Here is a 23,725-nt window from a genome sequence, read left to right as displayed (position 1 = left end):
TCCAGCGCTATGACAGCATCGTAAACCTACATAGACACATGATGTGCATGATTGATTGTTAAGATCGATCGAAATCATACACATCCTGCAAAACAACGTACCGTGTATGGGCACCTTTACTTGAAAAAAGCAACTGGATGTAAAATAAAAAGTAAATGTGTGAAACACTTCTGGCTGCACAGGCAAATATACGCTATTTTTACTTTTTAAGACAATAATAAAATTTTACACAGTATGTCTACTGTATGAATTATCCATCAGTAACACCTTACACAGGAGGCAAACGTTTAGCATATGTCATATAAGCTTTTATTTTAACCTTTTAAGCATTAATTGAATTTATTATTTTCCTTTAATGTAAACTCTTTAGAAAATTCGCCATTCACAAGAATTAAACCAGTCCAGTACTACTGTACACAAGCAGTACTACATAGGATACTACTGGAGTATGTTTATATTATTGTGGGCTCAATGAATGTATGGTTCGTCTCATGTGACTCGGGTAACACCCACATTACGTCACATCAGAGCAAAAGACTAACCCGTCCCATCTAGGAGATAACATCCCCGTGCCGGTGATACACAGGAACAATAAAGAGAAAAACTATGTTTAGTGGCGCCGCCGCCGCCGCCGCCAGCTCAGAGAGCGATGCTGCAGCACTGGGAGACATGGACGGCGCCTCTGTCGCTGGGCTGGATGAGCGGCCGGCATGTCAGGAGAATAATAACAGTGGGGGAGACGGGTTCTCCGACATCAGTGACTCTGAGCTGCTGCAGCTCCATGACGGAACTGCCCGTGGTGAGTGACGCAGCGACAGGGCGCGATTACTGCTTCAGCAATTATATTGATGATGATACACATTGCAACACGCAGAGCACATTGGATTGGAGGCCGTTTTTTTCATACTGTATGTGTAATATTGTGCTTCTGTATTGCACTTATATATTCTGTAGTCCTATTATTAAGGTCTGGTTAGACCCAGACCCTCCAACATGACCCATTCAGTGGCAGATTAAGGTCCACATGGCCTGGAGCATACATACCTACTTTCTGGCAGCCCCTTCCGGGACCCTCCAGCAGGTAGGGTGAGGGCGGCTGTAATGGGTAGAGCGGGGGCGTGTCCGCACGTTTGCATCATCGTGGCCCCGCCCCCTGCTTTATAATGCAGATATTACCGGCATTACAAAGCAGGGGGCGGAGTTACGACTATGCGATTTAGCACGAAACGCGTCATCGTCACCTGAACAGCCGACTTTTACATGCGGTCGCAGGGGGCGGCGGACGATGCGGGAGACTTGCCTCCTCTTGCGGGGTGTTAGGAGTGGCACCCGATTTTCGGGAGAGTAGGTAAGTATGGCCTGGAGCTCAAATTTACAAAGCGCCTATTGTGTGTGCTGCCTCAGGGGGTGTGACTAGTGATGTGGTGGGGCGTGACCAGTGCTGTGGGGGTGTGGTCTGCATCACAGGATGTGGCTAGCACTTTCCTTTAATCACCTCAATTGCACTCCCCACTGCTTATATCAACAGTGTAATGTGAAAGTATACAAATTAAAGGAGATACCCCTTGTTAAAGTGACAAAAAAGAATAATGGCACTTAATGATCACATAAACCTGAAACTTCCCTACTAAAGAGCATGTGGGTCACTTTGTGATCACATGAATATGAAACCTTCCTACTAAAGCTCCTGTTGGAACTGTGACTGTGCAGACCAATCATGTCTCTGCAGTTTCCTATCTCTGTCTGGCAGACATCTTACGCTTATTGACATAAAGGTCTCGCATATCGCCACAAAAGGGCTGTTTATGATAAATTGGCCCCATACTTTTAAAGTGAAAATGAAGCCTAGTAGGTTACTGGTAACTTTTTCTGTAATACATAGCAGGAAGCATCACAAAGATCAGTCTGTGGTATTTCTGACTGGAACCCACTGTCTAAAATTTAAATAAAATGCTGTTTTAAATGCTTCTCTATTCTGATAAATACTGTCAGCAATACAGTCTAATCTCCAAAATGTATTCTCTCTTATAAATTATTAATTTTAACCACTTGCCTGGCATAGTCGTATCAGATACGACCAGTCAGAAATGCCCACTGGGCAGCTGCGGGAAGCTAATCTTCCCGCAGTCGCCTATATAAGAGGGACCTCTTGGTCCCTCTACACCATCGGCTCCCCCTCCTTTGTGTCCCGACCACTACTGGCCACAGTGATCGGGCGCCCGGCATCATCCCCTTCCCAGCTTCGCTGCAAAGACAGCTGTGTCTGAAGCAGCAGCAGCAGCCGCATGTCCTGATCAGTGTGGCCAGCAGTGATCGGGAAGCTGGCTTCACCCCTCCCGGCCCATTCAAAGGCAGTAGCCGTGACTCCTTGTAGTCGCCACCGCTGCTGCACTATGTCCAGCTGGTGGGACACGCTCCTCCCAGCGTGGCTGCCTTCCGCAGCCCAGCTCCTAACATCCGCCGCGTCTGCTGAAGTTCCTGCCGCCGGGACCTCCCTCCCCTTCCGCCGGTACACACTTCCGAATGTCAGCACACGGTTGGAGCATTAGCGCCACCTCTGCTGTCTGTCCCCATGGCATGTGCCTGATCAATGCTGGCAACAGTGATCTGGCAGTGTCTACAGTGTGTGTGTGTGTGTGTGTATATATATATATATATAAAAAAAAAAAATTGTTTTAAAAAATAACCCCAAAATTGTACATTTTATTATCACATTCTGTAATAAATAGCTATTTTTACAGTTTTTGGTAAAAAATATATATTGAATCAAGTTTAAATAGCTATTATTTACATAATTTGCTGATAAAAACAAAACAACAATTTTGGGGGCATTGTGTGAAAAAAAAATTCAGTTAAGTGGTTAATGTCTTAATATGAGCACAAGTACATTTTAGATATATCTTTTACTGTTTACAGTTTGGCCAGGATTAAACTTACATATACATCAACTGCCATAATGTATGTGCTTTAGGACTAAGCTCCACTGCACACTGCAGTTGCTTGTGACATCACTGTGCGGTTCTGAATTTGTTGTGGACCCGGGGTGGTGATAGGAGCAGACACAGAAGCAGACTTAAATGAAAAAGTGGTGTTTTTAATAAGTGACTTGGAAGACATGGGAATGGCAAATGAAAAAGTCCAGGTTTATCACTAAAGTGCACTTGATAACTGTAGTGAGGGTTAATGAAGAAATGTCCAGATAGTGACGGGCAGGAACACTCCAGTATACAATTATGGTGAGCTGAAACTGAATGCAAGTATGATGAGCTGTACCTGAATACAGGTATGATGAGCTGTACCTGAATACAGGTATGATGAGCTGTACCTGAATACAGGTATGATGAGCTGTACCTGAATACAGGTATGATGAGCTGTACCTGAATACAGGTATGATGAGCTGTAACTGAATACAGGTATGATGAGCTGTAACTGATGCAGGCAGAGGTAGTGAAGTCCAGCTGGAAGTGAAATGAAGCAAGGTGCAGGGAAACAGCAGGTTCAGGTACTCAGGCAGGTGAAAAGGTATATGGAGGGTGCAGGGAAAATCCAGCAGGTTGGAGCAGGCAAGGTTCAGGCTAGTAGCGTAACAGACAGGGAGGCAGGTAAGGCACAGGTACTCTCTCTCAGCTGCAGCTGAGGAACACGTTGCACTGGCAAAGAAGGAAGGCTCTGGACTTTCCTAAATACTCAGTGCTGCGCTGTGACTGGCTGGAATGAGCACATGACCTACCGGGATTGGACAGCTGGAATCACATGGCCGCAGGCAAGATGGCGGCGCCCATGCCAACGGAACGGAAACACTGCCAGACCTCACCAGGCCTGGCAGTGTTGACAATGTGCCCGCACAGAACCACACGCAGCCAATGCCCCTCACCAAACACCAGCACCGCTGCCAGAGACCCTACGGCATAACTACCTCACAGGTAATACCTGGTGAATACCATGCCGAGAAACCCTGGCCGTGACAATTACAATTATTGATGACATCACAGAACTACTTGTACAGCTGTTGAAACATTTGAAGCTCTGTGTTCAGAAACTCCAAACTGCGCAGTCACATCTTGTGATATTGCAAGTTTGCTTCATTCTCTAAGAGCCCTATTGTTGTCTTCTGCCATAACATGGGAACAATTAAGAGAAAAAAACCTCCAGACAAAGCAGGGAGACGGAAAAATCGAGGAAAACAGTCCAAAAAAGCAGAGAGACACAGAGGAAAGCAGGCAGGCCAGGCAAAAGCAGCTAAGAGAGAGGTGAGAATAAACAATGCATTTGTAGCAGGTGTACAAAGAGGCTGGGACAGGTTTGCTGGATTTCTAAAAAAAGGCAAGAGATCAGTTCAAGAGCATGCAGCAGATGTCCCAGATTTTGGCGAGTGAGACACAGAAGAAACTTTGACATTGCTAAAGATCCAGGGGAGGGATGCAGCCATTGGGTAGGCCAGACAAACCTTTCCATAAAAGAGATGACCAAAAAGAAACCAGGCAATACAGCTATACAGAGACACTGGGACATGTTTGCTGGATTTGTAAAAAAGAAGAAAAATCAATTCATAACAGCAATTAGCAGAGGCCAACCAGGCATCCCAATGGTTCAGAAAACTGCAGAAGAGAGCTGCACTCTGCCCACCAGCCACCAAAACACAGAAACTGTACCTTTTACAGTGGAACAATTTACTTTCCACTCCTGAAGGAATGCCTGCCGTTTGTAGGCGGCCCTACTGACATCACCAGTGATGTCAATAGGGAGCTTCCTGATCTGTTGGAGCAGGTAGCTGCCTGGGGCTTGTCGACGAGACCCTACTGCAAGGGTCTCGTCGCAAGCCCCGATGGTTGCGATGGTCTCGACAATCGCGACCATCACCTAGTCGCTCGCTAAAGCTGTGGGTGGTAACCCACAGCTTAGCGAGCGGCCAGGAGGCACCTTTCAAAAGAAAAGTGCCCACCCTCATTCAGAGCGAGCGCTCGCATTTTGCGAGCAGCTCTGAATGAGGTCCAATATCCCTACTCACACGGGTGGGGGTCACTCACACACTCAGACTTGCTCTGGATGTGCAGGAGTCCCCCTAATTGGGAATGGGTTTGAAGTCCCGCCTGTTCATATCCCGACGCCAGCAGCCTGAAGTGAGAAGATCCTGACAGTGTAGATAAGTACCCTACCCCTCTTTCCCCCTAACCCCCTCTTAGTGGTGCCTAACCCTAACCTGCCGCCCTAGGGCCTAACCCTATCCTTACCAGACCCTAATCCTCCTGGGGGGGTGACTATCCATACCCCCCCCCCGGGGGGTGCCTAACCCTTCCCCTAGGGGTGGCTAAAACCCCCAACCCTCCGGACTTACCTCGTTCCGGCTGGCGTCCTTCAGGCCGACGTTCACAGACATTGGCCCTGATTCAGAGCCGCTCGTAAGCGGCCGCTCGTTCATTCTGACCGATGTTCGCAATTCTGCGCATGCGTACGGATTTTAATACGCATGCGCGAACCAGTCAGTGCGGACGAAAATCGTTTGTTCGCTATATAGCGAATGCCTGCTATTTTGAGTGACAGAGGAAGGCGTATGTGGGTGGTAACAGGGGAAGGTGCTTGAAAACGGGGGTGTGGAATTAGATCGCAGGCGTGCTTAAAGGTCAAAACGGGCGTTTTAAGGGAGTGCATAATTAATACAGCAGTGTCATTGACCATGTCACGTTTTTTTTTTACTGTGAACTGCTCGCAAAATAGCGGTTGAAAAAACCAGCCACAAGAATAGCGAGCAGTTCATACGTTGTTCGATGTACTCGATTAATAAATAGCGTACATGACGTAGGATGCGAGCGGCCAGGGGGCGTATTTTTCAAAATTACAACTGCAAGTTTTGCTCGCTCGTTCAGACTTAGAGGCGTGAACAGACCGCAGTTAGCGAACGGTTCATTTGAATAGCCACCCCTTGTTTTAGAACGAACGACCGCAAATAGCGAGCGGCTCTGAATGAGGGCCATAGTGCGTTGTCTGTGCTGCACAGCGGTACACACTGACTGACATACACACGATATATTGGGTGATTAATTGATCGGCCAATATTATCTGTCAGTGTGTACCCAGCACTAAGGTGCATACACCCTAGACGTTTTTTTAAACGATATTGCCGATAACAACACATCATTACGATAATTTTGTTTTATCTTCTAGTGTGTACGCACTAGATCATTAATGATGCGCGCTCCTGTGGGTCGTTAACGATATTCCCAGTCATCTGTATTTGCAGTACAATCTGGGGATATCATTAGCGATGCCATGCTGTAACTGACTGACTGAGTGACACAGTGGGTGTCTGTGCTTGCTGGCAAATTTGCGTTGTTGACATTATAATTATCACTGTTGACATGGTCACCATCATCCTTATATACTAAACCTATTTGAGCATGCATTTGGCTTCAGTGTGTTTGCGCTGCATGCTCCAAAGAACAATAGTGTACATCTTGGGCTACCCAGACCTGTCTCCAGTAGCGCTAATAGGGGTACAACAGGCACAAAGTACCAGAGCTTGTCAGAGAAGCACAGCATGCATGGGTTGGGCCCCAAATTCCCAACATTATATGCCTACCTTCCCCTTCATGCCAGGGCCCAACATTTATCTAATTATCCATGAAAATGATGCAGAAACACCATGTAGTGTTCCAATGCATGGCCCAGGTCATTGAGCATTGATGGTGTATGGATCACTACTTCAAACCGGTCAAGAGTTCACTATTGGACAAAATTATCGGGACGTCTCCGCATGCAACTTAAAGCCAGTATCAGGCGCTACACTACATCCTCCTCTCCCTTATACACATTCCAAACACTCCACATTCTGCCACAGCTGATGGCTAATATGAAATTTAAACCGACACCTCCTTTGATTGCTCACAATAAACTTTATGTATTTATTAACATTTATATAATGCACACATATTTCACAGAGCTTTACAGAGAATATTAGTCATTCACACTAGTTCATTCCCCAGTAGAACTTAGTCTATATTCCTTGCCACATGTACACTATAGTATTTTTATTTTATTTTTTTCTAAGAATCCAATTAACCTACCTTGGAGTGTGGGAAGAAACCGAAGAGAACATACACATAAACAGGGGGAGAACATAAAAACTTCACACACATAGGGCCTTGATGTGAATCCATCCCAATACCTTAGTATTCTGAGGGAGTAGTGCTAACCATTACACCAACCATGCTTCCACACTTGCAGTTTCAAGGTTTAGAGTATATTACAAACTTGCCAATAAAAATTATTCTAAACCTTAGGAGGAAATTCAATTGTACACAAATGTGCTGTTCTGGAACCGCATGTCTTGCCCGCCAGCATCGTAAGATTTCCCTCGCACTCCACATTGGTGCGAGGAGAAAACTGCTAAGTTGGCACTACTCACAGAAAAAAGAAAATTGCCCCCCAGCACACTGCAGATAAATCAAAAATACTTGAATCCTACATGATAATAGAAATTCAGAGGTATTGGTTTACATACATTTGCAAATATATGAATAAGTGCTGGGCCGACGTCAAGGCTCCTCTATACCAGCGTCCCTAACATTAAGGGGTTCACGTCCGAGAAGCATTGCACCCCAAAAAATTCCAGCCAAGGACCATCCCCAGGGCATCACACGAAAAGGGGAAAAAAGGTGATAGTGAAGTGTAAAAGGACGTCGGCCCAGCGCTTATTCATATATTTGCAAATGTATGTAAACCAATACCTCTGAATTTCTATTATCATGTAGGATTCAAGTATTTTTTATTTATCTGCAGTGTGCTGGGGGGCAATTTTCTTTTTTCTGTGTTCAGTGTAAACCCCGCCCTTTACAAGCACCTGTAGTATATCATTAAGCTAATTGAGCAACTACCATATTTTTTGCTTGCAAGTTGGCACTACTGCTACTGGCTGATATTTCCCACCCGGCGGCACATCATGGTTGTTATTATTGCAAATATATGTATCTTTATTTCAATTTCCTTCCGTGACCAGTTTCTTCACTCACAATTGTGATTTCCTTAGGTATTAAACACGTGTGTACACTATTTAGGGTGCTGAGAGACTGCTGCAGTCCCTCTCCTCTGCCCCCTGGACTTGTTTTTATTTTTTCTAAGGGGGCGTGGGCAGGACTCCCGCAATTAGGTCATGCCTCCGATAGTAATGGGGCCCGGGCCAGCTCTACGGCCCTGTATACAGCCACAGTAGGCAGTAGCATTGGTTTTCAACTGTTTGCAGTTACTCCAAAATGCCCTTACTGTACTCTAGACCATACCTTCTTTTCTTTGTCCCTTCTTCCCAGGCAGGCCCGCTGAGAGCTGCGGCGGGCCCGGGTAATAGGGGGTGCGGCCTAATCGCGGGAGGCGTGGCCACGCCCCCTTCCCGGGAAAAAAAAAAGATATGCAGCGCCGCGAAGCGGCGCTGGGGAGAGGGGGCGCTTTGAGCCCCCTTAGCCCGGCGCAAAGCCAGGGGGGGTGCGATCAGTGTGATCGCTCCCCCCACAGGCTTAGGAGACTGCTGTGGCTGCTGCTCAGCAGCCACGAGCAGTCTCCACTGCAGCTCAGCACACGCTGTGTGCTGGGCTGCTGTGAGGGAGGGGGAGCGGCGCCGGTCCCGGGCCCCCGCCGGGCCCCTCAGGAAGCCCGGGCCCGGGGATTTTTGTACCCGCTCCCCCCCCTCTCGGCACCCCTGTTCCAAGGTGTGACACAATTATAAGATACTAGTAAAGGTACTTAATGGATAATTTTCTTTTTTCTTTGTGGTGGGGGGCAGGGGTGCATGCACAGCACAAATGTGGATTTTATACTACGCAAACAGGCATATGCCCAACTCAGCATCCAGCGATAATGTTTCTTCTTTTTCCTTACTAGTGCTAACATGGTTCTTCACCCACATTGATTTCCTCAAAGGAATTTTTATCTTTCATATCCCAAAAATTATTACTGCTGACAGGTATGGTAATAAAGAAGTGTTATTGGTTCTGAGATTACAGAAATTTGTGACCACTTCTGTAATAGTTAGTTTTATATCCCTACGTTTATAGAACGGGAAGTAGTTATAATCTTCCCCTGTCGGGATGCCGGCGATCAGAATGCCAGTGCCGGAATCCCAATGCCAGACCGAATCCTGGCGCTGGCATCTCGATGGTAAGTAGTGGGGTTAGGGGGAGGGTTAGGGTTAGACACTAGTGGGGGAGGGTTAGGGTTGGGCACTAGGGGGGAAGGGTTAGGGATAGGCATTTGTGGGGAAGGGTTAGGTTTAGGGTGCGGGGAGGGTTAGAGTTAGAGACTAGTGGGGGAGGGTTAGGGTTAGGCACTAGGGGAGAAGGGTTAGGTTTAGGGTGCGGGGATGGAGGGGTAGGGTTAGGGTACTTACCAATAGGTTTCGGTATCCTAACCCTGTCTGGATTCTAACCGACAGGATCCCAAGAACCGGCTTCCCAACCCTTATAGAACATATAATATATTTGAAAATCTGTATAGAAGAAAGAATAAAATGTTTCTAATCCAATCAGAATGTTCCTTCTTTTAGTCTGATTCATGGTTTAAAACAAAGTGTTTTTATTTTTAGGGGACGAAGAGAAAAGAGACAAACAAATGGAACATGAAATGACAAGCCCTGGAAAAATGTGTGTGTAATGGCAATTTAATTTATTATACTTGCCAGCTGTCTTCATATTCACATTTTATCACTGCAAGTCACTCAAACTTATATGATGTTAATTATCCTTTATAGCTATTGTTATGTGGACATTGTTGCATACAACAATCATGGAATCATTGAGAGGTTTTCTTTATGAATGTTCACTATGTTGATAAGTTATATGGCTGTAGGGATTTTATTGTTACATCAATTCTACCTGACACAGATCCTGGGTTTGATTCAATTTAATACATTTTTATTGTTTTATGTATGAAATGAATATTACATGTCACAGCCCTGATCTTTCTTTTTGTTGGTACATTATATATTATGGGGCAGAATTAATTTAGAGAAGTCATATAGGAGCCTCACACAATGCCTTTGCTACTTGGACAAAAATAAGCAGTGTAACCCTAATACCCGCAGGGGCACATTGGAGACTAGCGCTTCATTGAATGTGCCTCTAAATTGAACCTATATGATGTGTTTATATTTAATGGATGCTTATTTGGACCTTTTTGTCATGCATTGAGAATATGGAGTGAGTGTGTCTGGGGGATTGTTGACTAGAGATATCCCAGATCTAATTTTGGGTACCCCTACTCTTCCTCCCCATTGTAGCACACAGTTGTATTTGCTATTCCACCAAAGCTAAAACGTAAAGGAATTGATAGCATATACATCTCTCTTTACAAAGGTCTCTACTGTACAAGAGCAGACTATTTTCTTACGCTGTGCACAGTAACTATATTGCTGGGTTTGCCATCCATGTTGGAGATCCAATGGTTCTCTTGTTTTTTTGGAGGGGATTTTGCTCCTACCTCAGCATCAGGGACACGGAGCTTAGCGCTGCCCCTCTAAGCCCTGTCTCTTCCCTGATTGGCTCACTGCCAAAGATGTGTATGTGATTGCTGTGAAGCACCTGTGGCACCATTGATGGTGACCATCACTGGTTAACTTACCGATGGATATCCCTAACTTTGGGAGTAGTTGTGTGATTTTGTTTTTACTGCATACGTGTCCCGATTTTGTTCATACAGATTCACAGTTGCAAATTTAGACGCACGCATTGAGAATAACTTTGAATATGCATTGGGCGCTCCTGGATGGTGACTGGGAGGTGGCTGCTCAGACACATGGGGGTGGTCTGTCTTATGGGTTTGTTATGTCATTGTCATCGGTGTGTCCTTGCACATTTGGATGCACGGCTGTACAACAGCGAAGGGCCTTATAGTCACATTTGCATAAAGTCGCAGACAGGCGACCAGCAAAAGAGGCAACACAGACCCGTGAAGTCTCCTGGGCTATGAAAGGTCTCTACATTTTAGCTACCGTATGTTCCCGGTCTTGCAATTCAGGATTACTCAGAGTCAACCCCTATATGTGGTAATGAAGACAAATCTGTTAAGGGAGGTAATTGACACTTTCAGTTTTGGTTTGTTTTGCCCTCTCCTCTGCATTCAACACAGGAGATTAGAACCTTTTTATTTGGTCCAATGAGAGCACTTGAAACAGAATGATCTAGTTACCATTAAAAATGCTCTTTTCGAACATTTAGTAAATTACCTGCTCTTAACCCCTGAATGGGCGCTCTCTGGTATTTCTCCAAGAGGTCAAAATATCTCCAGAGGTGGTAAAAAATTGCTGCTTGCAATTAGTGCAGCAGCCCGTAAGTCTATTTTACAAATTTAGATAAACCCTGAATCACTATCTTTGTCGTTGTTCAAGGCTAAACTCTTTTATCTTTTCCGGATGGAATGTGTGGGTGTGATGTAGGAGAGCGACAGGAAAGTGGAACAATTTTTTGGTGTATGGGAGAGCTATATTACAATGTTATCTAGTGCTGTTAGAGCTCAACTTCACGGTTCATTATCCAATACTGTTGGTATATGACACGTATGGTAGAGGGTGATCCACCCATTGTCCTCTAATCTTTCAGCCATGGATATGGGGTTGGGGGAGAGAGGACGAGCACAATTCTTTTTCTTTTTATTTGTTTTGATGATTACTTGTTACACTTTTTATCTTAATTCATATGTCATTTGATATTATGATTGTTATATTTTCTTGTACCATTCATTGCTTCAAAAATAAAGATAATAAAAAAAATGCTCTTTTCCAAATGATGTAATACAGCCAATTTGATTTTGTTTCTCATGCTCTCTCTTGAAGTGATGTGAGTGCAGAGACTGCAGATAATCTGCTTCAGTATGGGATGGGAGAAAACAGTCTGTTAGACAATGTGCAAAGAAAAAGGAAGCAAGAGCCTGAAGTACCACTGGAGAAATATCACCTGAAGTATGTGACTGTGACTGACGTGTGTTCCCAAATCTGGTGTGAGCAGCAAATGGTGTACACCATGGAACAGCCGAAACCTGTACGGCCAGAGAAAACAGCAGCAATGAATGAAGGATCTAGTATACATTTGGCCAGAGGTTAGCCGCATCCTGTATTTGGATAAATAACCATTTGTCTTCTAACCCTTAATATACTGTGCAAATCTACTCATTTCTCTCATGGATTACTTTCCAGAGCTGGAGGTACATGATCTTGTATCAGTGGCAGCACAGACCCGTGAAGACTCCTGGGCTATAAAATGTCTCAACATTTTAGCTATGATCCCGGTTTTGCAGTCAGGTATGTAAAATAGTATATTTGCAATTCAGGATTACTTCAGTTATTCAGTATTTCGCACATCTATCTATTGCATGAATATCATTGAATATAAATAAGGATTCTGATGAACTAGGAATACATGGCATTAAAAAATGATTGTCCATTGCTGTCTATGTTGGCCAATTTAGGGACCCAGAGTTTAAATTATTAAGCTTAAATTTATATATAAGTGAATTATTATTATAAATATTTAGATTCATTATTTTATTTCTAGATTCAATTTTAAACCTGTAGTAAATCTGCTGGCTGTCATTTGGAAGCCATATACATGTGTTTCTGGTGAGTTTGGCTAAATGCTGTCATTTTGGATGTCCACATCTTAGTATAATGCAACCTGACCAACAGACCCTTAGGAAGAAAATAATGGAGAAGAACTGGAGTCTGTATTCAAGATTTAGGGCTGGATCCAATTAGACGCAAAAACTTTAATGTGCAAACATTTCACACTCTTCGCCCACTTGTCACTGTTGGCACATAAGTGTGTGTCCACTATACGCCCAATCCTATTGTAAAAGACGCGCAGCGGCATTCGCCCTATAATTATTCATTGTGTAATGTGCGAAAAATACAACTGAAAGTGGGGAAATCAGCCTGTACCCCCAAAAAAGTAAAACTAACACTGAGTAACAGTATAGAAGTCTGTTAGGGGTTTCTTAATTTGTGTGAAAAGGATATCCCACTACTTTAAACCCATTTCCCAACACTTTTTACTTTTTCATCCCAAAAATAAGATGTCATTATTAAGAGAATGAAGCTAATTAAAAATTATTTTTGCCCAATTAGTCATTGGGGAGGCGGGTTTGGCTGCCGAGGGGTTCTGAACGAAGTCCCGACATTTTGGGGCAAAAATAGGGGTTTTCACAACATTTCACATGCTCTGAGATGGTGAAGTCTTTTTGGTGCTTTTGTCTATGAAGAATTCGCACGTGCAAAAAGGCGTGCCTAATGGTATAGCGTAATACGCATTTGGGGCAAAAAGTTGACACAGTGTAAACTTTTCGCACAATTGCGGTTTATTCGTGGCTAAATGAATCTGGCCCTATGTAGTTTGGGAGATTCTGGAATTGTGCTGTTACCCGTTACAGATGCTACGTAGAATGGCTGCCATTGTCTCCAAAACAAATGTAGATACAGCTATTTTCTTAGTGAATTTGCTTGATAAGAAAATTGTGTTGTCCTCTTGAGCTACAAGATTTGTACTACTAGCACCAGGGCCGATTCTAAACCTTGTAGAGCTTTCAATGAAAATAAAAAATAATAAATCAAAGAGGGTGTTCTCCAGAAAAGGGTGTGTGGCTTCGTGACACGCCCCTTGTTCATCACTCTGGGGGGCATGCCCAGCAGAATGTGGATGCATTGCTGCTCTATCCTCTTCCGTGGCCGCTTCCAGAATGCCATGCATGACGACGTGACACCCAGCACCACCGACTTACTGGGAGGGATTGGGAACAGCAGCACAGTTTGTGAATATGGCACTGCGGGAGTTTGTACGTTATGCCACACAGAGCCCAATCACGTTATGCCACACAGAGCCCATTCATGTTATGCCACACATGACGTGACACCCAGCACCACCGACTTACTGGGAGGGATTGGGAACAGCAGCACAGTTTGTGAATATGGCACTGCGGGAGTTTGTACGTTATGCCACACAGAGCCCAATCACGTTATGCCACACAGAGCCCATTCATGTTATGCCACACAGTAGTACTCCTTATAAACATTATGCCACACTGTAGTAGTGTCCCTTATAATATATTGTAATGCCCATTACACATTACGCCACACACAGTAATGCCCTTTATAACACATTATGCCACACACAGTAATGCCACTTACACATTATGCCACACACAGTAATGCCCTTTATAACACATTATGCCACACACAGTAATGCCACTTACACATTATGCCACACTCTAATGCCCCCTCCTCCCTCAGTGACACACCTCCTTCTGCCTTCTCAGAGTTAGGCAGGCCGAGGATGCACACTGCTCCTCCGTGACACACTCCTCTCTTCCCTGCGGCTTCTCCCAGTCTTAGAATGCCATGAGCAACTGCGTCACATGGCACAGGCATTCTGGGAGACGAAGGGACTGAACCTCATGGCAGCGCCATCACATTTCTGCCTGTAATGGTGGCGCAGCGGCGGACAAGAGCGGGCGCCATCAGATTGGACTACGCCGGCGGGATGACTGCAGCCGCAGCACCCCGGGCAAAAGCCCTGCTTGCCCGCCTCCTAGAACCGCCACTGACCAGCACTTATACACATCTGGTGGGAGCAGGCTATTATGTGGCTGAACCTCAAACCACTCTATACTGTTATGAAAGCACACTAAAGATGGCTGATGGTGAGTTGGACCTATGTCTGTTTAGCTTAAAGTATGAGTTCCCATTCTGCACATACATATTAAAAAAAATGCGTACACACATGTCCATACAAAGATTTGGATGTATCTTTACACTTATGACTTGTTTTACATAGAAAAGTAGAATCGGGGAGGGAAGAGGTGGTTAAGCGCAGGACAAGTACAGTAAGGCATGTAAATGTGTCTGAACTGGACATAAATGCATACATATACCTGTCGGTAGCCGTGTCTCCTTTTTTTTTTTTTTTTCTGAAAAATATTTTATTGTTAGGAAAAACAACATAATATGATACAAATATATCATTGAATTATCCTCAGCATAATAAACACATTGCAGAGAAATATCCAACAGAATAATTAAAATATTTGCAGTATATAAATCTAGATATAAATTATAATTGCACACACAAAAAACAACTACATATATTGTTACATATATAGTTACAGTTACATTTACTATTGTCAATACCATTAACGGGCCAGCTACATTTATGGTATGAATCAAAATCATAATCAAAGTCAAAAGGGAGGGCCATTATCAAGTACTTCCAAGTTATACCAAGACGTTAGTTGGAAGCATCTCCGTAAAGAATCTTTAAGTGATGGGGATAAATTATGAATATAAGGTAACCATGTGCCAAAAAAACTTTTCAGTAAGATTTTCTTTATCGGTGGACATCTCTGTCCAGTCCATGGTAAACAGAAATATCATTCTCGGATGTAACAATGTAAGAGTAGGTGGGTTAGGTTCAATCCATTGTGAAAGAATGGTCTTTTTTGCAGCTGCTGTCAGTTTGGTCATAAGTAGTTTATTTCCTATTGTCAAACCCTGTGAATGTGTGTTTGTGGATATATTCCAGAAAACCCAATCTTTAGAGATCATAAAATCGATTTTTAGGACCTCTTTAATTTAACTATTAAGTTTACCCCAGAAAACCTGTATATGTGGACAGTCCCACAGGCAGTGTACTATATCGGCGTCAGGAGCTGAACATTTATAACAATTGGCGTTAGGTGCATCGCCTATAATATATTTCAGTTTGGGATTGTAATATGCTCTTTGCAAAATTTTAAGATGCATTTCATTATAAGTGACTGATCCCAATTGTTTGTTCATTTTAAGACATGAAAGAGCAATGGTCTCTATGGGGATTTGCGGGAAAACTTCCTTCCATTTTGCAAGACCTGTGGTACTTAATTCTAAATTAATCAGAGGTCGGGCACTAGAATATATAAAGTAAGTAGAGAACGGTCCCTGTGGTTTGCGACGTAACGCACCATCTAGACCCCAATTTAGATCAGCTGCTAAAAGTCCACGCAACATGGTCTGAATATAACTCATTGCCTGTAAATAAGGAAATAGATTGATAATAATGGAGGGAAATTTCTCCTGCATTTGAGAGCGAGTGAGAGGTTGGAGTGTTTGGTCGTGTAAGAATTGATAAGTATATCGAAGACCACTGGCATGCCAGCATTGAAATTGAGCTAAATTGCCAGGTGAAAAAGATGGGTTACCCCATAATGGCAAAAATAATGAGGACAATTTGGATAAGTGGGATTGTGATCTAATAACTCGCCATGCTATGCATGTCGTATTTATTAACATAGTTTCTTTAGCTGCAGGAGGTAAACTAAGAGGATGGGTGTGTAAAAGGGACACCAAGTTATGGTGTGGAGTAAATGCCTGCTCCATAGAGTACGTGGTATAAATGTTATGCCTTCCAATCCAATCCATTGCTATACGATAATTAGCAGCTAGGGCATATTGTCTGAGACATGGTAGGTTTATCCCTCCTAAATGTGTCTGTTGTTGCAACTTAAACAGTGAAATTCTGGGGCGTTTTCCTGCCCATATGAATTTTTGTGAAGCCTGATTAAAAAGTCTAAGGTCTCTCTTATCTGGGATAATTGGTAACATTTGGAGAATGTAAAGAAACCTGGGGAAACTGATCATTTTATAAAGATGGCATCTGCCTATATAGGACAATGGAAGATGGGCCCATTTATTAAAATCTGTGTATGTTTTTAACAATAGTGGGGTGTAATTAACAGCATATAATTGAGAAGGGCGTGAAGAAACATTGACACCTAAATAAGTCATGTATTTATCTGCCCATTTAAAGAGAAAGGAGTTTCCCCATCCCGCCCTAGCCTCCCCAAAAAAGGCCAATGCCTCAGTTTTAGCATAATTAATTTTAAAACCCGCTATTTCCTCGAACACTTGTAAAATTTGCAGAAGGAGCAGTATAGCCTCCTTGGGGTGAGCGAAATATAATAAAAGGTCATCAGCAAAGACCGAAAATTTTATCTCATGCTTTGCCAAAAAAATGCCCCGCCAGCCCCCTTCCTTTTCAAAATGACGTAATAGGGGATCTAGGGCCAAATTAAAAAGTAGTGGTGAGAGCGGACAACCCTGTCTCGTACCTTGAGACAAACAGAATGGTCGGGTGTTTAATGAATTTATTGTCAAAAAGGCTTTCGGATCTTGATATAGTGTTTTAAATATGTGAATGAAATCAGGGCCAAATCTTTGGTAATTAAATATACGTATTAAGTGACACCAAGATAGTCTATTGAATGCTTTGTCCGCGTCACAACTCACCACAATATTTTTTCTCCCTTTCTCCGCATGTGACTGGTACATTGTCGCTATGACAGTGCGGATATTGTGAGTAGAGTGACGTCCTTTAATAAAACCTGTTTGAGCCGGATGTAATAATTTAGGGAGCAGTAACTGTAGACGTTGGGCCATAATCTTGGAAAACAATTTCAGGTCCTGATTGAGCAGAGAAATTGGGCGATATGAGGAGACCAGGGCAGGATCTTTATTAGGTTTTGGAAGAACTATGATGCGTGCCGTATTAAATGTAGGTGGTGCCGGGTTCCCTTTAAGTATTGAATTATATAACACTGAAAGATGAGGAGTGACCTGTGGTGTGAACATTTTATAATATTCCGCTGACAGCCCATCAGGGCCCGGAGTTTTGCCAGTGGGTAACGATTTTATAGTAGAGGTAATCTCTTGTTCTGATATAGGCAAAAAGAGACTCTCCCTATCTAATGATGTGAGTTTAGTTAATCCTGCCTGATTTAAGAACTCCACTCCCCTTTCTGGGTCGTCTATAGGTGTCTGGTATAACGTTTCGTAGTACTGTAAGAATGCGTCTGCTATTTTATCGGGCATCCTAATGGGTTCAGAAGGGGTTAAATTAAGTAAAGAAATAGGTTTAGATGATTTATGGGATTTTACCATTCTTGCTAAGCGCTTTCCAGAACGGTTCCCCCAACAAAAATATTTGTTCCTTTGAAAATTAAGATTAGTTTGGGCTTGTTCCAAACATAACAGGTCGTATAATGCCTTAGCATCCCTATATATTTTGGAGTGAGAATCAGGAGGATCCTGCAACAGTTTAGTATAAGCTGTGGCTACCGAAGCACTAGCCTGCTGGAACCTTTGCTTAAGAGATTTTCTTTTATATGAGACATAGGCTATCACATGGCCCCTCATGACTGGTTTAGAGGCTTGCCAGTAAAGATGTAGCCGTGTCTCCTGCGTCTGCTAGGGGGCTAGTGCAACGTTCTGTGATGATGATCAACATACAAACTAGTTCACAGATACATTGTATCAATGTACATTGCAGCCTGCTGCTAACCAATCAGAGTGACTCTCTCATGCTCTAATCACAGCAAAGCTGCTCTGTATTGGTTAGTTAGTGACGGGCTGGGGAGCTTGTGATTTGTGATGGGGTTCGTGGAGGAGCAGCATATGTGAGCTGCAGTTGTTTTCTTATATTCATTTTCCCATTGAATTACAGTCTGTAAGAAAGGATATTGTTTCACTGTTTTTATTTAACAGTATTTATTTCCTGTGGCACTAGAAGTCTCATTGGGCACTGGATATGATGCTTGTTACAAGTGGCAGCCATGGATATGCTGGCACTTGTAGTTCATGATTTTTGTATCTAATTCTAAAGTAACTTTTTCTTCACAATAAATTTTAAATGGTTATTAACATTGGCAGAAAACTCTATAAAGTATTCATGGAACTTGGAATGATATGACTTATTGGGTACATTGGTAAATGTATTTGACTTTTACACAACCTAATTGTTACCCTGTTTCTGATGTTAGGTGGCTGTGTTCGAGAGTTTCCAGTTTTTAGGGAGCTTGATGGTATATATGTGGTGGGGGTGATTGATGAATTGGGTTACTCCTCCAAAGGCGATCTGGAACTGAGAGAGCTGAAAACACGAGTGAGCCCATCACTACCACGACCTGCTCAGAAGAAAGGTCACGCGTTCCAGGTAAACTTAGCACTGAAATGTTATTAAGTTTGCAACACCCTCCAGTTCTCATCTTGAATTCTTTTTGTTTTCTAGACATTTCTAGAGTTATGGCTGGAGGAAAAAGGGACAAGGCTATCAAAACAATATATAAAACTATAGCAAAAATGAACTATGTATTGGTGAAGTAGGTAACAGTAAGGACCTGTTCACCATTTGGCATGTGTGTGCAGTGTGGTGTAGTTTGAAGTCACTCGCATACACGACACAGAATATAGAGCACAGCACACATATCAGGAGTTCTGCAGTTTTGCCAGAGCCGTAACTAGACATTCTGGTACCTTGTGCCAGAAAGAGAATTGGTGCCCCCCCCCCCTCTTTATGCTAATGCCGATACAGAGCCGTTCCCTGATGTACATCCATGTGCAAAGCCTGAGACGCCCTCTCGCAGCGTATGTAGATGCTGCATTACCATCTGGTTCATCCTTAGACACCATCATTGGTCGCACCGTTGAAACTTGCACATGCCCTATGGCAGGTGCAGCTCCTCCGTCTGTGTGTGGCTTCCTACTGTATGTGACCAGTTCAGCGTAATTGTATGTTACCGATTGCAGCGACACACCTGTGACACTCCCAAGACACAAATTCTCTGCATCTTTTTAGCGAACCCTGTTACCTCCTAGTCACCGTCCAGAAATGCCCCTTACACTTCTGTTACCTTGTGTTCAAACCTGTACTGCTACTTTGTACATACAAAATCTGGAAGCATGCATGGTAAAACTCGGACGCAGGCATATATACGAAAACCATCGCTCCGCTGCATCCAAATCAGAATCCGTCCCTGTGGCTCTTATCACCAGGGGTGCCGAGAGGGGGGGGAGCAGGTACAGATTACCCGGGCCCGGGCTTCCTGAGGGGCCCGGGTCCGGCGCCGCTCCCCCTCCCTCACAGCAGCCCAGCACACAGCGTGTGCTGAGCTGCAGTGGAGACTGCTCGTGGCTGCTGAGCAGCAGCCACAGCAGTCTCCTACTGATCGCGCCCCCTCTGGCTTTGCGCCGGGCTGAGGGGGCTCAGAGCGCCGCCTCTCCCCAGCGCGCAGCACCGCTTCGCGGCGCTGCATATATATTTTTTTTCCGGGAAGGGGGCATGGCCACGCCTCCCGCGATTAGGCCATGCCCCCTATTACCCGGGCCCGCCGCAGCTCTCAGCGTGCCTGCTTATCACTGCTGCATGTGCACAGTGATAATGACTAGTAGCAAACCAAGTGTAAAGATAGGGGCACACCACATGTACATCTCCTGCATATGGGCTAATATAGGCATGTTTTTTTCTTTGCATGAAATGTGGGAGCACTTATGGCTGATTTATGTTAAAATCTGCATCAGGCCCAGGTTGTGCACAGAAAATTGCTTCTGTTTATCACTATTGGGCTTACCCAGGCATTCCAGCGCACTTAAAGGTGTATGCTGCTCACACAGTGCAGTTAGTGTTGCGATATGACCATCCTGAACACAGGGCTGATCATGGGAATTAGCCCTAAAAAGTAAAGCTCAACAAATTTTGTAGGGGGATATTCATTGATCGCAGCAATGATATTTCTCTATTAAACAGATAAGTTATGTGAGTATATTTAAGTCTTAATTGAAATGATATAGAATAGTCTTTTTCTATTAATCATAGATCTTGTTGTAAATGTAGGCTTATTTTTTATATAATGGGGATGTTAATGATAGCTTGATATCAATCTGTCATGGGGAAGGGAAGAAACCAGTTGTTTATTCATTTATACATGATAATGTGTCTCTCAGATGTCTCTCTACAAGCTGCTATTCGATGGTATGGTAACGGGAGCTCTGCAGCCCGACATTTTCATTCAGCACTTGAAGCTGAGGCCAGAGCAGGAGCTGGGATCTCAAGTGAAGGAGCATGCTACTAAATCCGGCCTGATGGTGTCTACCTTCAAGGATGTCTTGGAGTTGACTTGTCTGAACCTCACATTTTCTGATTTGCCCATGATTGATAGCTTGAAACTCGAATATTGCTATCAAAGGGATGGCTCCTTGTTAGGATATGATGTGGTGAGCTTTGAAAAGGAGAATGTTGTGGAGCAATTAAAGTTCTACTTATCCTTTTGGAAGGGACTAAGAGAAGTCCAGGGAGTGGACATAGAAGATGCTTGGAAGTGCAGAATGTGTGACTATGCTAGTACCTGTGAGTGGAGGACAAAGAAATCTAGAAACTTGCTTTCCAGGACCCAAAACAAGAAATGTAAATGATGATTGTGACATTTTTCCGTTCACAAGAAAATAACGTAACACTATGGGCACGATTCTATTCAACGCGATGTAAATAGCGCCGGGAGATAGCTCCCGGAGCTATTCAATTCATCGCGATGTTAGGTCGGGGAAGGCTTGTTCTCGCGTATTAAACAGGGCATTCACCGACCTAACGTCCCGGCGCGAGGCTGTTTTCCAGGCGCGAAGGGCAGAAAACAGCCTCACGCCGGGACTTTTGTCGGATTTCTTGTCTCATCCGCGGAGGGATGAGAGAAGAAATCATTAGTTGGACTTGGCAGCGCGGTGTATTGAATAGCTGCGGGAGCTCACTCCCGGCGCTATTTACATCGCGTTGAATAGAATCGTGCCCAATGCTTTTATCTTATTCCACAAAGCATCTCCGATTTATTGGCATGCTAATTTCATGGGCCTGAGGTGCTATGTATATATAGTACATATTTTGTATTCATTAACCAATGTTCTCATAAGTACCCGAATCTTACATATCTACTGTCTCTAGTGTATCCATTTGATATTTGTGTTTTTAACTAAAATATATATATATTTATATGTCTCCAATAATATCAATATATTTTTTTTAAATAATAAATATAATCTCTGATGTATTATTTGTCATTTGTGATGAAGGAATGATATTTCCAGTGTCCTCTGCATTGTACAGATGTGTCCTCATACAACTATCCTTCTTGCGGCACAATGCACGACTCCGACACTCCACCATGGATAGCGATTCCTGGACTTTCATACTACTTTCTGAATGTTTCATCTTATTCACGTTGTAGCTGCAATGTCACTTATAGTGACCTAGGGCTCCATTTACTAACGCATTTGTCCTGCTGTGTTATTTTACGTTACCACTCTCCTCGTTTTTGTTTTTTTTAACTTGTATTTATTAATAGTTTTCTCACCAGTGAGCGATAATGATAAAATATCTCGTCAGCACTGTTTCTTCTCCCCAAACAGCGCTGACGAATGGAAGTTTTTTTTTCTTACTGTAGTGGGTGCATGTGCCGTATGTTAGCACTCCCGGCACATGCACCGTGAGACGGAGCTCTGCTCCCCGCCAGCACCAGCAACAACCTCCCTTCGTGTTGTTTGCTGGGTGGAAAGAGAGGTTGTTTCTGCTGTCTCGCAAGTAAGGGGAGGTCATCTGTGCTGGGGTTCTGCGGGCGAGTGGAAGGGTTGGCCACCGGCTGCTGTGGGAGGGAGGGAGGGAGGAAGGGGTCCGCTGTCTGCTACGGGGGAGAGGGTGGAAGGGAGGAAGAGGGGCTTCCCGCTGCTGAGGGATGGAGGAAGGGGTCCGCTGTCTGCTACGGGGGAGAGGGAGGAAGAGGGGCTTCCGACTGCTGTGAGAGGGAGGGAGGAAGGGAAATGTCAGCTGCTGAGACCTGGATACTATCCGACAAGGGGTGTGATATGTATTACCGCTGGCTGCATGGTTCAATTCCCGACAGCGGCTGCCCGACAAAGGAGGAAATCCCAATCGTCGTAAAGGTAAGTATTTATTAACCTAACCTAACTCCCCTAACCCTCCTTAGGGGTGCCTAACCCTAATCTTCCCCTCTGTGCCTATCCCTAACCCCCCCTCTGAGTGCCTAAACCTAACCCCCCCCTTTCCCACTGCCTAAACCTAAGTCCCCCTGGGGGGTGCCTAACCCTCCCTCCCCCTAGCCTAACCCTAACCTCCCGGGGGATGCCTGACCCTAAGTCCCCCCCAGGAGCCCTAAACCTAACCACCCGCCCCCGCGGCTGTCCGCTGCGGCGCCCAGCATCCGCTCGATCAGGATGCCGGGCGCCGGTCTCCCGACATCGGGCTAATGACAGGCGTCTAGATTTAGACTTCCGTCATTCGTCCCTAGTTGGGATAAAGCAGTCTGGAAGCCGGCAGTCGGCATTTAGAACGTGGGCTTCCACATTACATTCCCCGACAAGACCATAGCACTTGTGAACACAGTTTAACAGAAGCATGGGGCTGGAGAGTTCAAAATAAAGCAACAAACGGTAAGTTATAAATACCTTTATTTGCATGTTAAAACATAAAGAAAATAGTGCTGCATTACATTGCCACTAACAGGCTTTAATAAATATCAGAAACAGTAGAATTCACACGCAACGCGTTTTGAACTCCTAAAGCTCGTTAGAAAATGGAGCCCCTAGTATTTTTGTTTGACTTTTTTTAACCAAGTTAGCATACAAGTCAGTCGCAGCACCTGCATGCAATGTCAGCGCCAATGTACATATGCATTGTACATTATACTTGTGCAAAGGGAGGATGCATGGCGCAGGGTAGTCATATAGGGTTCTATGTATTAAGCCTTGGAGAGAGAAAAACTGGATGGAAATAAAGTACCAACCAATCTGCTCCTAACTGCCATTTTTTTAAACACAGCCTGTAAAGTAAGTTAGGAGCTGATTGGTTGGTACTTAATCTCTTATTCTCTATACGTTGTTATTTTATAC

General features: G+C 44.1%; 1 protein-coding gene across 1 annotated transcript; it reads left to right on the top strand.

Moving 5' to 3' along the window:
• The first annotated feature begins 498 nt into the window (after positions 1 to 498).
• Positions 499 to 21,868, top strand: LOC148502717 (exonuclease V-like). Its single transcript, XM_088449477.1, has 6 exons — positions 499 to 799; positions 9,569 to 9,626; positions 11,813 to 12,075; positions 12,173 to 12,277; positions 18,817 to 18,989; positions 20,777 to 21,868. Exons 1-6 carry the CDS (start codon positions 607 to 609, stop codon positions 21,242 to 21,244), a joined length of 1,260 nt encoding a protein of 419 aa, XP_088305603.1. The 5' UTR covers positions 499 to 606; the 3' UTR covers positions 21,245 to 21,868.
• Positions 21,869 to 23,725: the final 1,857 nt, after the last annotated feature.

Source organism: Taudactylus pleione, unplaced genomic scaffold (genome assembly GCF_031769625.1).
Source record: "Taudactylus pleione unplaced genomic scaffold, aTauple2 ptg000485l, whole genome shotgun sequence".
Classification (NCBI taxonomy): Eukaryota; Metazoa; Chordata; class Amphibia; order Anura; family Myobatrachidae; genus Taudactylus; species Taudactylus pleione.
The sequence above is the reverse complement of the archived record's forward strand: the minus strand, read 5'-3'. Positions and strand labels throughout refer to the sequence as shown.

Coding starts and splice junctions, on each gene's coding strand:
- LOC148502717 (XM_088449477.1), top strand. CDS start 607: ATGTTTAGTGGCGCCGCCGCCGCCGCCGCCAGCTCAGAGAGCGATGCT. Junction 9,627..11,812: donor ATGACAAGCCCTGGAAAAAT/GTGTGTGTAATG, acceptor TCTCTCTTGAAG/TGATGTGAGTGCAGAGACTG. Junction 18,990..20,776: donor AGAAAGGTCACGCGTTCCAG/GTAAACTTAGCA, acceptor TGTGTCTCTCAG/ATGTCTCTCTACAAGCTGCT.